At 45.8% G+C, this 15,138-nt stretch overlaps 1 protein-coding gene across 2 annotated transcripts in view; it reads left to right on the forward strand.

Moving 5' to 3' along the window:
- Positions 1 to 15,138, forward strand: part of TP53BP2 (tumor protein p53 binding protein 2) — an 80,595-nt gene that overhangs the window by 32,378 nt on the left and 33,079 nt on the right. For both annotated transcript variants that reach the window (XM_032605867.1, XM_032605875.1), the window contains 3 exons: positions 4,416 to 4,563; positions 9,751 to 9,864; positions 14,049 to 14,131. In XM_032605867.1, coding sequence (XP_032461758.1) covers positions 4,416 to 4,563; positions 9,751 to 9,864; positions 14,049 to 14,131 — 345 coding nt within the window. The remainder of the gene's footprint in view (positions 1 to 4,415; positions 4,564 to 9,750; positions 9,865 to 14,048; positions 14,132 to 15,138) is intronic.

Genomic DNA, 15,138 nt, shown 5'->3' on the forward strand with positions numbered 1-15,138 from the left:
CCCGCAAAAAAAAAAAAGAAGAGCCTAATGCATCTGTCTCACCTCGGGGGTAATGGGCAGCGAGGTTTAAGCTGGATGGGAAGCTGTGTAGCTGACTGTTGGCAGGTGCTACAGCTGTCGTATGATGTCCTTGTGTCAGTGTGGTCACAGGGCAGATCCTACTCATTCTGCTTTGTTAGAGCCTTAAAACCCCAATTTCCCCCAGTGTTTGGCATAGTCTCATTAATTATTTTTACAGAATGTATAATGGCCCATCAAGTTCACGTTTCACAGGCTTTGTATTCTCTTTGATTAGAATTATTTTCACAGGATAAATTCTCACGGTGGGATTACGCTTTCAAGTTGTCTGGTGTTTTTGTTTATTGTTTTGTTTTATCCTGATACACACTAGTCTTCCCGGCATAGGTCCTCACTGAGTGAGTGAGCTGTGGGAGTGTGCTGACTTGCATTGCCACCATCAATTTGTTTGTTGATTCATTCAGTTTCTTCAGTACTGGGAGTTAACAACGGTTTTCTTGTGTGGGTTATTTTTGGTTATTTAATAGGTATGAAAACTTGTATTCCTTTTTTTAATTGTCGTGCATTTTTATTTATTTTTTTAAAACTTGAATTCTTTAGTTGCAGTGTCTTTAAGATGCAGTATTGGGCTTCCCTGGTGGCACACTGGTTAACAATCCACCTGCCAATGCAGGGGACATGGTTTAAGCCCTGGCCCGGGAAGATCGCACGTGCCGTGGAGCAACTAAGCCCGTGTGCCACAACTACTGAGCCTGAGCTCTAGAGCCTGCAAGGCACAACTGCTGAGCCCACGTGCCACAACTGCTGAAGCCCGCGCACTGAGAGCTTGTGCTCCACAACAAGAGAAGCCACGACAATGAGAAGCCCGTGCACCACAACAAAGAGTAGCCCCTGCTCACTGCAACTAGTGAAAGCCTGCACACAGCAACGAAGACCCCACAATAAATAAAACTCACTAGCAGTCTTTCTCCCAGTAAAAGTAGATACTGCATCTTTTCTTTTTTATTTATTTATTTATTTTTGCGGTACGTGGGCCTCTCACTGTTGTGGCCTCTCCCGTTGCGAAGCACAGGCTCCGGACGCGCAGGCTCAGTGGCCATGGCTCACGGGCCCAGCCGCTCTGCGGCATGTGGGATCTTCCTGGACCGGGGCATGAACCCGCGTCCCCTGCATCGGCAGGCGGACTCTCAACCACTGCGCCACCAGGGAAGCCCTGCATCTTTTCTTTTTATAAGAAAAGACATCCCCACCCTCAGAAGCAACACATGTTTTGTGTAGGGCGCGGCCGGATAGCCATTACGCATGCACTAAGTATGCCGCTAGGGCGTATGCACCTAATATGCTAATCAGGTTTTGAAGCAGTGGCCTATCCAAAGTCCGGCTTGCGAAATGCGATAACCATACGGACGAATCAGGGACTTACACGAGTCCTTAAGCCCTTATATAAGCAGACAGGCTCGAGCGTACGGGGTCTTCCTTCCATCCGCCCGAAACCAAGCTGTACTCCAATAAAGTGTGATGCGAGAAGAATCTATCGTGTGGTGATTCGTCATTCTGCTGGTCAGAAGCGGCTCGCCGCAAGTGGTGCCGAAACCCGGGAACCTGCGCGCCCCGCGTGGAGGACCGATTCAGAACTCGACACACGGAGTGAACCGCCGTTAAGTAGTCCAGTTTAGGTATGTTTTTGCTGCAATAGAGCCCGAGATTTTTATTTTCGCTTTCGTTCTCTTCGTAGCTGTCGCACTTTTTGTCTGCGTGTGGCTACGGTGCCATCAGCCCGACCGAGTGTGTCTCCCCTGGCCATTAGATAGGTCAGAGATCTTCCCGCTTTAGCAAGTTGTTCATATATGAGAGTGAACTATGGGGAATAGTTCATCCGCGGAACCAACCGTTGGATTCCATGAGCCCATCCAAGCCCTTCTGAACGATCGAGGACTTAAGATTTCACATAAAACTATTAGTAAACTGTTGCAGGATATTGATGGTGCCGCCCCATGGTTTGCGGTGTCTGGAAGCCTGACTGTTCCATCTTGGGAAAAACTGGGGAAGGACTTGGCTGATCGTCACAAAATGGGGGAGCTCTCTCGAGGCACGTTTCCGTTATGGAGAATGATACATTCGTGCTTAAGAGAAGGGAAATGCGAAGATATTGTACAGATGGGCCGTAAAGCTCTTAGCATACATCAAGATAGTGCGTCAGAAAGTGAAAATATAGGGACTACGGTAGATAGGCCTAAGAATCCTAGGAAAAAGAGAGAAAAACAAATAGAAAAATCGGATGCAATGCCAGGATTGTATCCACTTTTAGATGAATTTAAAGCGCTTTATTTGTCTCAAGATGAGTTGAATCCCAAGAAGGAGGCGGATCTGGAAGAAGCAGCTGCCGAATATGAAAGAGGACGATATGGCAGTTCCCCATGTGCTCGTCCGCCATTTTGTGCCTCTGCGGGTGCTCGTCCGCCATTTTGTGCTTCTGCTAAATCAAAAGCTTTAACATGTACTCAGACTTCCGCTTTTATTGCTAGCGCCCCCCCTGGCGCTGCGGTTCGGGAACCGCCGAAGTGTACATTCATACCCAGAGAAGTCTGGTCTCAGGATCAAGATCCGATTTGGGTCCCGACAAGGTTAACAAGAGTCGTGGAAGATAATCCCAAGAACGATGTGGAGCGCTCAAGGAGTGACACTGGGCTGGATACTGTTGATGAGCTTCCCCCTGCTCAAGGCGGAGATCAAGACGTTTTGGGGAATTAGCCGAACCTGGCCAGTCCCCATCCCCGTTCATTCTCAAAGTACCATTCTCCCAGTATTGTATTCCACTAGCTGTGAGATGAATACGGCTTGTGCTAGGCCACTAAGCACAGATTGGATGCTCTGAATAAGAGCAAGCAGATTGGAGAATTCCTAAAGGGAAATTGGTCCCGTGAGGCGGAGAAGATGATATTTAAGCAGAAGTTGAATATCCTGCAGCTGAATGCAACCAGAGTGGATCCAGTGACTCTTGGAGAATTTACCGCATGGCTAGCTAGAGCATTTTCCTTTTTTAAGGAATGGGTGGGTGTGGGACTGTTCGCAGCCTGCTGTTTGTTTGGGATAGTGTTGTGTCTCTGGTTGGTCTGTCGTATTCGCATTCGAACCCGGCGAGATAGGATAATGCTCACTCAGGCGCTTGTGGCCATCAGTGAAGGCGAGTCCCCCGCAGCCTGGCTCTCCACCCTAAAAAACATATGATCGCCCTTGCACAGAGGGGCCTTGCCGCCATTGCACCTCTATAGGGGATCGGCCCTAGGGGCTGCCTCTGCACGGAGAGGTCTCGTTACCATTGCACCTCCATGAGGAGCCCATGCCACGTGAAGACAGCCCTTGCACCCTGCAGTTCGATTGCGAGCATTGCACGCAGGAGGGTGTCTGCGAATGCAAGCGGAAACTACCGGTACACCGTGTACATACCCCGGTATGAGCACTGGTACAGGTCAATGTCCGCTGCAATGGTCGAAAAGAAAAAAGGGGGAGATGTAGGGCGCGGCCGGATAGCCATTACGCATGCACTAAGTATGCCGCTAGGGCGTATGCACCTAATATGCTAATCAGGTTTTGAAGCAGTGGCCTATCCAAAGTCCGGCTTGCGAAATGCGATAACCATACGGACGAATCAGGGACTTACACGAGTCCTTAAGCCCTTATATAAGCAGACAGGCTCGAGCGTACGGGGTCTTCCTTCCATCCGCCCGAAACCAAGCTGTACTCCAATAAAGTGTGATGCGAGAAGAATCTAGCGTGTGGTGATTCGTCATTCTGCTGGTCAGAAGCGGCTCGCCGCAGTTTTGTTCTTGTGTATCCTTCCCAAAAGAGGCTTTGCATAAATGTGTGTGTGTGTGTGAGATCATCATCCCCGATCATCTTCACAGGACTGATAAGAAGATCTATTTGTAGTATGGGTCTGGCACATCATACTAAGAACTACATAAGTATTTGGTAAACAAATAACATGAATAAAATGTAAGAGGAAGACTTTTTTTTGGCCGTACCACAGGGCATGTGGGATCCCTGACCAGGCATTGAACCCATGTCCCCTGCATTGGAAGCAGGTAGTCTTAACCACTTGACTACCAGGGAATTCCCAGTAGAAAATTTAATACGACCTTTTGTGTGCACTGATTTGCCTGTGCTCCGGGGATCCCCAAGGGCTCTGCAGGCGCTGCCAGGAGAGGGGGGCCGGTGTCCATCGGCCGAGCTCCAGGTCCCTCCCTTCCTCAGGCCAGGGAACAGCCAGATGGTCCTGTTGTGCATTTGCACTTCAACTGAGACCATCTGGGGAAAGGAATCCGAGGTGGGTAGAAAGTGACCAGCACCAGTGTAGACAGTACCGATAACTGTTGTGTTTCTCCTTTTGTTTCCAGATGTTTCTTACCGTGTACCTCAGCAACAACGAGCAGCACTTCACGGAAGTCCCAGTTACTCCGGAAACCATCTGCAGAGACGTGGTGGATCTTTGCAAAGAACCTGGCGAGAGCGATTGCCACCTGGCTGAAGTGTGGTGCGGCTCCGGTATGCGTGCTTCGGTCGTGCCGTCTTGCATTATCATCGGTTTTAGACGAGGCGCTGTGTGCCGCACGTGTTTATCCGTGGAGAAACTGCAGGATAGGGTGTCCATCAGAGATAGTATTCTCAGTCCAGTTCTGTTGCGACCTACAAAGTCTCTTTGCTGTTTCCTTTTTCTGCAAGACACCGTAGACACTCCAGTATGAAAGGTCAAAAGATAGGCAGCTGATACACAGGGTGGAAGCTTCTGGGGTGTTATGGTAAAATGTATAGCGCTCACAAGTGTTTCTTGTATGCTTAAGCTGCACTTAATTAGGAATTTGAGGTGTCCTGATTGTTTTGCCCTCTCTGAGGTTTTGTAGGTTTTTCGGGAAAGCTCTTCGGTGTTGAGTTACTGTGGTGGCAGGAGACATAGGCTTTATTTTAAGCCTTGACATCAACTCCCTTACTTAGTTCTTTGGAGCCCTGAAATGGGACAGCCTGGTTTCTTTTTGGCCCCTTAGGAGTTTGTAGATGCGGGAATAATTTTTCATGATTTCTGCTTTGTTTCTGTACAGCCTGAGTGAGCTCCCACTGTTTCCTTTTTCTCCCCTGGGGGTGCAGTGTCCCAGCACGAGTTTCCCACTGTGTTCATTGCATTCACACCGTTCCTGGTATGTGACTCCAGCTGAGCATCCGCTGCTTCCCAGGCCAGTCCTCTTACTCATCTTCTGTTGACTTCCCTACAGCTGCGTGTTCAGGAAGGTCTTCTACACTCTCCCCGAATTGCTTACTTCACATAGGAGCTAGATTAGACCAGTCCCATAAAGAAACCCAAGTGATCCTTTTTAAATAAAAATCTGATAGTTTGGGCTTCCCTGGTGGTGCGGTGGTTGAGAGTCCGCCTGCCGATGCAGGGGACATGGGTTCGTGTCCCGGTCCGGGAAGATCCCACATGCCGTGGAGCGGCTGGGCCCGTGAGCCATGGCCGCTGAGCCTGTGCGTCCAGAGCCTGTGCTCCGCAACGGGAGGCCACGACAGTGAGAGGCCTGCGTACCGCAAAAAAAAAAAAAAAAAAAAAAAAATCTGATAGCTCGACTTTCCTGTTTAAACCCTTTGATGGCTTTCTCTTCTACTTAGAATAAAATCCAAAGTCTTGATCTGAGATTGTGAGGTCTTTGATGTCATTTGGAACCATTTTCCTCCTTGCCTGCCTCCTGCAGCTATTTTATATTCCTGGATAAACAACGCTCTTTCCCTCCTTAGAGCCAGTGGCGGCAGCTGTTCGCTCTGCCTCTATTGCTCTCTCTCCAGATTTTGTCATTGCTGGTTCCCTCTGGTCATTTGGATTGCAGCTAAAACATTGCCTCCTCGGAGATGCTTCTCCCGAGCTTCCTACTAAAGCAGGCATGAGGTTCTCTGTTTTACAGTTCCATCCTGATTTGATCCTCTGCGTGAGGTGTGTCTGGTTTTTTGTGTGTGTTTATTAGTTTATTGCCTCTTTAATCCCCGTAGCCTCACACACACGCACAAGAATGTAAACTCCCTAAGAGCAGAGACCTGCTTGTCTTGTTCCTTGCTGCACCCCAGCTCAGAGGGAGTGCTCGATAAATATTTACTGAATGAATAAATGAGCTTCTCGTTGCTCTGGTGGCCTCCTTGCATTCTGCAAATTACTTTCCCAAGATGATTGAAACCACGCATTGTGAGCTTCCTCGGTTTCCTTCCTCTGTACTTACCTCAGGTTTCTCTGCATGTGTGCCTACTCTTCTGGCTGATTTTCTTAGAGCAAGAAGTGTTCTTTCACTTTGCCAAGGCTCACTCTCTGAGTTGAAACTTTTTTTTTTTTCTGGGAGCCTGGCATGGTCTCCTTGTTTTTGATTATTGATGGAATTCTTTTATTTATTTTAATGAATTTATTTATTTATTTATTTATGGCTGCGTTGGGTCTTCGTTGCCGCGCTCAGGCTTTCTCTAGTTGCGGTGAGCAGGGGCTGCTCTTCATTGCGGTGCGCAGACTTCTCACTGAGGCGGCTTCTCTTGTGGAGCATGCGCTCTAGGCACGTGGGCTTCAGTAGTTGTGGCACACAGGCTCAGTAGTTGTGGCGCGCAGGCTTAGTTGTGGCGCACAGTGTCACAACTGTGGCGCACAGTTGCTCCGTGACATGTGAGATCTTCCCGGACCAGGGCTCGAACCCGTGTCCCCTGCATTGGCAGGCGGATTCTTAACCACTGCGCCACCAGGGAAATCCCGTGAAATTTTTTTTTAATTAATTAATTATTTATTTGGTTGCGCCCGTCTTAGTTGCGGCAGGCGGGCTCCTTAGTTGTGGCTCGCCAGCTCCTTAGTTGTGCCATGTGAATTCTTAATTGCGGCATGCATGTGGGATCTAGTTCTCTGACCAGGGATTGAACCCGGGCCCCCTGCATTGGGAGTGCAGAGTCTTATCCACTGCACCACCAGGGAAGTCCCCCGTGAATTTTTTTTAAGTGTCTTATTGAACAGCTGTCTTTTTCCTTACTGATGTGAAATGTCACTTTGAATTCTTGTTATATCTTATATGAAGTTATGTTTCTATAAGCTTTAGTCAGTTACTTTTATTGTTTTCTTCTAGTTTTATGATAGGACCAAATAGTTTTAATTACTATAGTTTTATAGAAGGTTTGGTATTGTAAGGCAAGTGCTCATTTCATTGTTATCCTGTAGTATTCTCGTGTATTTTCTTTTTCAGATAGGTTTTAGAATTACCTTGAAATGTTCCCTAAAAAATTCTTTGGGGCTTTTGATTGCTTAACAGTGAATTCATAACTCATTTGAGGGTTGTCTGTATGGTGTGATTAAGATCAAGGTCTTAGGTATCAAAATCTTGTCTCTTTCATTTACTAGCTTTATAACTTCAGACAAGGTACTTAATCTCAGTAGTCCTCAAGTGTTTTCCCTGCATAATTGGGATAATAATTGAACCTATTGCATAGGATTGTGTGAGGATCCCAGGAGCTGACATTTGAAGGGGGTTTAGCATAGCCCCCGTTAGCATAGCACTTCATGTTAGCTCTCAGCAAGTAATAGCTGTTATGTTTTCAACTCCTTTTTTGCTGTAAATTGTTCAAGGTGCCCCATTTTAAAAATAGTACATTTGGACTTCCCTGGTGGCACAGTGGTTAAGAATCCGCCTGCCAGTCCAGGGAACACGGGTTTGAGCCCTGGTCTGGGAAGATCCCACATGCCATGGAGCAGCTAAGCCCATGCACCACAACTACTGAGCCGGCGCTCTACAGCCACAACTACTGAGCCCGTGTGCCACAGCTACTGAAGCCTGCGCGCCTAGAGCCTGTGCTCCGCAACAAGAGAAGCCACCGCAGTGAGAAGCCCGCACACTGCAATGAAGAGTAGCCCCCGCTCGCCACAACTAGAGAAAGCCCGCGTGCAGCCAAAAATAAATAAATGAATAAATAAAATTTAAAAAATAAAAATAAAAAATTTGTTGCTTCCACTTTGTTAGCTTCTCAAGTTTCCCATTTCCTTTAACTGACAGTCTTTCAAAATATGTAGCTTTTATTTGCCATCTCCATTTCCTTACTCCCCACTCATTTGTTTGCTAAGAGAACGTTTCTTGGATTCCTATAATGTACTGGGAACTGTGCTTGATTGTGAGGAATAGAGAGATGAAAGAAAGTGTCCTGCCTTCAAGTAAAAGCAGGAATCAGCAGACATGTATCATACATTGTGATGACTGCAGGAATAGGTGGATGTGCTCCATCTGCAGAAGGAGAAAAGGGTGCTGGGGACAGTTCTCAATGCTAGGAATGGCTTGTTCAAAGTCACATAGGCACGGATGCCAGGACAAGGGGATTGGTGTGGTCAGAGCATGGGGTGAATAGGCGGCTTTGAGACCTTTGAAGTGTGTTTCAGCGTTTGCTGGCCTAAGCCTGATTTTTTGTCGTCATAGGCCATCAGGACCTTAGCTCCTAGACCTTGTAAGACGGTCCAACCCAGCGTGGACTGGAAGTTACTTCCCTTCCTTTGAATTCCCTCTTTGCTTATGGAACCTGGGGATTTCACTTCTTTTGAAATAAAGTGTCTGTGTGTGTGTGTGTGTGTGGTTTTGGTTTTTTTGTGAGGAGGTGGAGGATCTGCTGAGAGTTTCTTTTGGGAGGGTGTCTACTCAGCTATGGGTGTTTCCTTTTGGGGGGTGGTCTTAGTTAGAATTTCCCCAGTTTAGAGGAGAGAGGGGTATCTGTGTCAACTCAGTTTGTCAAGAACCAGAGCTGTACTTTCGTTGCAACCGAGCAGATTAAGTTCAGGGCTTAGTTCACAGAATTGGCTGCTGAACCCTTGGCTGCCCCATTCTCTGCCCGTGTTGTTTATTTAAGGTACTCAGATAGTGTCTTTGATTACTGACAAGTGCATTGAGTTTTCTTAGGCTGTTTCAACTTTCTTATATTAAAAATTATATCGATGTTACCAGAGTTCTTTCGTTTTAAACAGTTGCATCCTCAGACAGTATATTTGGTTTTTATATCCAGATCCCTTAAGATTGGAAGATTTTTTGAGGGGAGCTTAAGATATCTGGTTTCTCCTAAAGTTCCCATTTCTTAGGGTATTTAGCTATGCCCTTCTTTTTGTCTCTAGAAAAGTTCTGACAACTGGCAGTCTCACTGGAAGAAGGGCCAAAGAAGCATATTTTCAGGGCAGTAAAGAGGCTTTTGTTTGGAAATGCATGTGTCTGATTTTTTTTTAACGTAGTTTATAAAATTGTAATTTAAAAAAACAATAGACAGTAAGCTACACTATTTAGAAAGCTGTTTTTTAATGTTTCATTTGTATACTTAGAGAATCATAGAACCATTAGAGTTAGAAGGGACCTCAGAGACTGTCCTATGGAATAGATGACAGGAGCTTTGGAACCCGCAGAGCTTCCCAGCCTGCCTATGGCTAGTGAGGGGCCACTGAATTAGACTCCTGAGCTCCTGCTAGCGGCCGGGATCCAGTCCTCCCCCCAGTACTCCACCCACGTTTGACCCTGATTATATGGGTGGAAAGTTGGTGATGCTTCATTTTCTAAGGGTTCTTTAAAAAAAAAAGATGTAAAATAGTAACTTCTGCATTCATAATGCATAATTTGCATGAAGGATAGACAGTAAATGATATGTTCGTCTTTCTTTTTACCTGCAGATAACATGATTTGTACCTCATTTATTCGTTTCTTTTAGAACGTCCAGTTGCTGATAATGAGCGAATGTTTGATGTCCTGCAACGGTTTGGAAGTCAGAGGAGTGAAGTTCGGTTCTTCCTTCGCCATGAACGCCCCCCTGGCAGGGACATTGGTAGGTAGCATCCTATCAGTCATAACAAAGATCTGAAGTTTTATTTCATGCTCGGGTGTAGCACATGATCAGGAGCCAGGTAATTTGGGGGGTAAGTGAGAGGTAAGGAAGTGGGAACAGCGAGGATAGACAGCTCTTCTAAGCCCTGACTGGGGGGTGGGGAGAAAGGGGTGTGGTTCAGATTGTTCTGTTTTCTTGGAAGATGGGAAAAGTTTGGCAACAGTTTTTAATGTGGGCGGGAAGGAAGGAGTCAGTAGAGCAGCGGGTTGAAATACAAGAAGGAGGGAATGCTCGATGGGCAAGTCAGCCAGTGGGAGGTGGTGGGGGAAGGGTCTCTCTTCCATTATTTATTTATTTATTTTTAAAATTTATTTTTAATATCTTTATTGTAGTATAATTGCTCTGCAATGGTGTGTTAGTTTCTGCTTTATAACAAAGCGAATCAGCTATGCATATACATATATCCCCATATCTCCTCCCTCTTGCGTCTCCCTCCCACCCTCCCTATCCCACCCCTCTAGGTGGTCACAAAGCACCGAGCTGATCTCCCTGTGCTATGCGGCTGCTTCCCACTAGCCCTCTGTTTTACATTTGGTAGTGTATATATGTCCATGCCAGTCTCTCACTTCATCCCAGCTTCCCCTTCCCTGCCCCCCGCTCCCCCTGCCCCTGCTGTGTCCTCAAGTCCGTTCTCTTAAGTCTGCGTCTTTATTCTCTCTTCCATTTTAACTGGGTGGGAGGGAAACTTTGCAGAGGCAGGTAAATGTGTGCTCCCTGTGGGAGCAGTGGGAGGGGCTTCTCATCTGAGACCATTTGTTTTCTCTGAGATAGGAGGCACAGCCGTGTGAAAGTGATGGTTGGAGCCATGGTGGAGAACAGGAGAGAGTGCTGCTGGGGGACCAGGGTCCCCTGGAGGCCAGTTGAGACTAGAGACCAGGAGACCATGGGTGATTTTTTCCCCAGTGATGCTCTGCAGCCCAGAGGGTTATAAGAGGAGATGGTTGGATTCACCCAAGGTTGGGGATTGGCCAGACCAGTTCAGTGGAGTCAGTGGGACAGGGAAGACGAGGATGTTGGTGAGATGACGTCTAAGCTGGGTGGGGGCGCAGTGAAGGCAGGGGGGCTGCAGGGCAAGAGCAGACCAGTGCTAAGGAACTGCACGTCTCAGATTCATGCACAGGTGCAGTGAGAGGAAATTATGGTCAAAAAGTAGAAAGTCTGAATTTAAGATTTCAGGGGTAGAGCACCTCTAGGTGACGTGGTCCTGCACCGGGCCACGAAATGATCCTGAATTAGCGAGGAGGTAGGAGGCCACGGATCCTAGAGGTGAGCTTTTGGGTGGTAAGGTCATCCAGCATGAAGGCAGGACTTGGAGTGGGGAGAACAGGGGGGTCAGGTGGTCACATCTGTGGTGACTGAGGGTTGTGACCAGAGTTTATAGATGACAGTGAGGAGAGGGTAGAAGGTAATACATGAAGGTGGAGAAATAGTGGACTGAAAGCAGCCCTAGACATCAGGACACAGCCATCCCTGTGACCCTGGAGATCTCATAGGACATGGGAGAAAAGGCAGTTTCAGGTCTGAGATCTGTGGGGAAACTTTGTTCTCAGTGGGAAACCACTGGTCAGAACAGGATTACTAGGTGTTTCTAAAAATGTTGGAACTTTTAAAATGGAAGGTTTGTGACTTCAGTATATGTATAATTCTTGGGAGTAAGAATGTCGGTAACAGAGGTTAATTATTAGATGTCACAGAATCTCAGTTTTATTCCTTTAGTACAAATGTCCACATGGTACCCAGCAATTAGACATTCAGACCGTGGGGGACCCCAGAATTGACTTAGTCTGGCCTCTTACTCTACAGATGAGAAAGACTGATACTCAGGGGTTAAATGACTTGTCAGAGGCCACGTCCCTAGAGGCAGAGGCAGGAGTGGAACCTGAGTCACTTCAGCCAGGCTGGCTCCCAGGCCTTTCAGTGTCTCTGGTGTCTGTAATTTTATTTTAAATAAGCATGCATTTTTTTTTTTTTTCCTAAAGCAGCCTTCTTTTTTGTGGTTTTAAGTTGGCATCTGCATCTTATTTTTATTTTGTCCTTTGTTTACATTACTGCATACATCTTCTTTTAGTAAATTAGATGAATTTTCCCCGTTGATCTACTAGTTCAAATATCTTTCTCTATCGTACCGGGTAAATTATTAAACAGCCTCTCAATAGTGCAGTACGCAGTTTCAGTGTGTCTGTAATGTGAGAAATATAATCTGAAGATAAAGACGCTGTTTTCACATTGTTGCAAAACACCAGTGCCACATAGTGTCCAAACTGGGATAAAACAGGATTGCTGTTCAGTGTCAGCCTTTGTGGTGTAGACTTCTAGATTACAGATTAGGAGACTGTTACTGTATTCTTTTTCCAGTTTAACTAGGACCTGTGACCCACAATGTATATGACATTAATTTTAAAACTCTTGCTTTTTACTCTGATTATGTAACTGAACATGCCAAGGAGAAACTGGCAGAGTGCTCTTTCTTTGAGGCAGCAAAGAAAGCAGTTATACCTAAGTGATAGATTTTTTTTTTCTTCTACGGAAATATTGTCACAGGTTACCTGAGCTGTTTTGTCAGAGAATTGAACAGTATTTAAAAGTAGGGCTTCCCTGGTGGTGCAGTGGTTGAGAGTCCACCTGCCGATGCAGGGGACACGGGTTCGTGCCCCGATCCGGGAAGATCCCACGTGCCGCGGAGCGGCTGGGCCCGGTGAGCCATGGCCGCTGAGCCTGCGTGTCCAGAGCCTGTGCTCCGCAATGGGAGAGGCCACAACAGTGAGAGGCCTGCGTACTGCAAAAAAAAAAAAAGCGAACTCATTGGAGTTAGATGTAAGCGTGCTACGTGGCCCTGAGGATAGACATGTTTATTTACTGGAAATTTGTGCTAAGCTTCCAGGCAGGTACAATAGAGATTTGATTCAAAAGAAATTTTAATCTAAAACCTCTTGGGAGATAATTTAATAAATTTTCTAACTTCTGGGAAGTACAGGTCTAAGCTTAATTTCACATATTTAAGAAATTCTCTTTGATATTGTTTCTTATAATTTATCAGTTTAAGACTATTTTCCCTGCATGATGCTTTAAGTGGTACTGAGAGACCCATATATTTGGGCTTGAAAAATTCTTTTAGCCAAAAAAGCAGAATGCACAGTGCTTTCCAATTAGTACTTTCCCAAGCTAAGAAAATGGAAATTTTTTTACTTAAATAAATGGGGAAATACTTGATAATACTTCGGAATTATCGCAAAATGACTAAATGTTCGAAATGCCACTTGTTCTGTTTTCAGTTGCTTCCTTCCCGTGTAAGGTACAAACTCTTTAACGAGTACAAGGATGGGTTGATTTAATTTTCACTTTTATTTGTTTCAATGAAACTATTCCCAATTTCACTGCTGAGTAGCTAAATAGAGAACTGGGAGGAGCCACTTAAGCAAACGGTGTGAATGACCCGTAATCAGAAGTACATGTATTTTCTTAACTTTGCCTCCTGTGGTATCTGACGCATGGGAATGGTTAGCATGTGACATTTTCTAGTGCTATTTCTTTCTTTTTTTTTTTTTTTTGCGGTACGCGGGCTTCTCACTGCTGTGGCCTCTCCCATTGCGGAGCACAGGCTCAGCAGCTATGGCTCACGGGCCCAGCCGCTCCGCGGCACGTGGGATCCTCCCGGACCGGGGCATGAACCCGTGTCCCCCGCATCGACAGGCAGACTCTTAACCACTGCGCCACCAGGGAAGCCCTCTAATGCTGACTATTTATTCACCGTTCCAAGTAAGGTTTTCCAGAACAGGCTGAATTACGAGACCTTAACTTCATTGCTACTAGAAAGCATTTTAAGTATATTTTCAACTTAAAATATCAGAGAGCTTTTTTTTTTTTTTTTTTTTTTTTGCGATACGCGGGCCTCTCACTGTTGTGGCCTCTCCCATTGCGGAGCAGCAGGCTCAGCGGCCATGGCTCACGGGCCCAGCCGCTCCGCGGCATGTGGGATCTTCCCGGACCGGGGCACGAACCCATGTCCCCTGCATCGGCAGGCGGACTCTCAACCACTGCGCCACCAGGGAACTGAGAAATGAACTGGGACTTAAAATATCTGTCAACTCTAGTGTTAATGCCTGCTTTCTGAATTTTGTGCCTAGTGAGCGGACCAAGGTCTCAGGATCCAAGTTTAAAAAGAAATGGTGTAAAAGTTCCGGGTGAACATCGAAGAAAGGAGAATGGCGTAAGTGATCATTGTTACCCATGCCATGTATGGACCACAGTGATACTGCTTTTTTAACCTTTAAATCTCATTCACTGTTACTTTTTTTTTCAGTGGGTTATTAAGGGTGGCCCTTTCTAAAAGGCCTATTTTAAATTTATTTCTTCAAGACAGTTAATTTTGATGATCTCCACGTGGCTGTCGAAAGAATTCAAATACTGAGTGTACCATAAATTCAGAACAAAACAGATGTTGAGCAGGTTGGAGGAAGTGTCTGTTTTTTTGGTGATTTTATTTGTTGCCGTCGTTTTTAGCGATTAATGATATATTAATACTCTTGCTACTGCATATGAATTTTAGCAGGTATCCTTGGGATTCCTTGTAGGCATTTTCTTTTCAGAGCTTAGACTTTTTAATACTGTTAAGGATTAGCTAAATTACCTCTCTCCAACCTACATTTGCTTCTGCTCTGCCTTTCCCCATATTCTTTGTTTTTCCCCCCAAAATTCTTCCTGTTTCTCTTCTCCGATCTCATATTTATCTTACAGTGAAGAAAGGTTGATATGACGATAACAGAAATGGTCTCAACCATTAACAGGATTTCAGTGCATCTTGACACAATGTATCTTTCCCTATCACTGGGTTTTTAATTTTTTATTTATTTTTTTGGCCACGCAGCATGCGGGATCATAGTTTCCCGACCAAGGATAGAACCCATGCCCCCTGCACTGGAAATGCAGAGTCTTAACCACTGGACTACCAGGGAAGTCCCATCACTGGGTTGTTAAAAAACATCTTGATAGAAGCATAATTCTCATATAATAAACTGCACGTATTTCAGGTATACAATTTGATAAGTTTTGACATATGTGTACACCTGTGAAGCCATTACCATAATCAAGATAATGAACATATCCATCACCCCCTCCCCCCCAAAAAAAGTTTCCTTACGTCCTTCTGTAATCCTTTCCTTCTTGCCTCCCTCCCCATCCTCAGGGAACTGCTAGCAAGTCTCCTTTCTGTCACTA

The sequence above is a fragment of the Phocoena sinus genome, chromosome 1 (genome assembly GCF_008692025.1).
Source record: "Phocoena sinus isolate mPhoSin1 chromosome 1, mPhoSin1.pri, whole genome shotgun sequence".
Lineage (NCBI taxonomy): Eukaryota > Metazoa > Chordata > Mammalia > Artiodactyla > Phocoenidae > Phocoena > Phocoena sinus.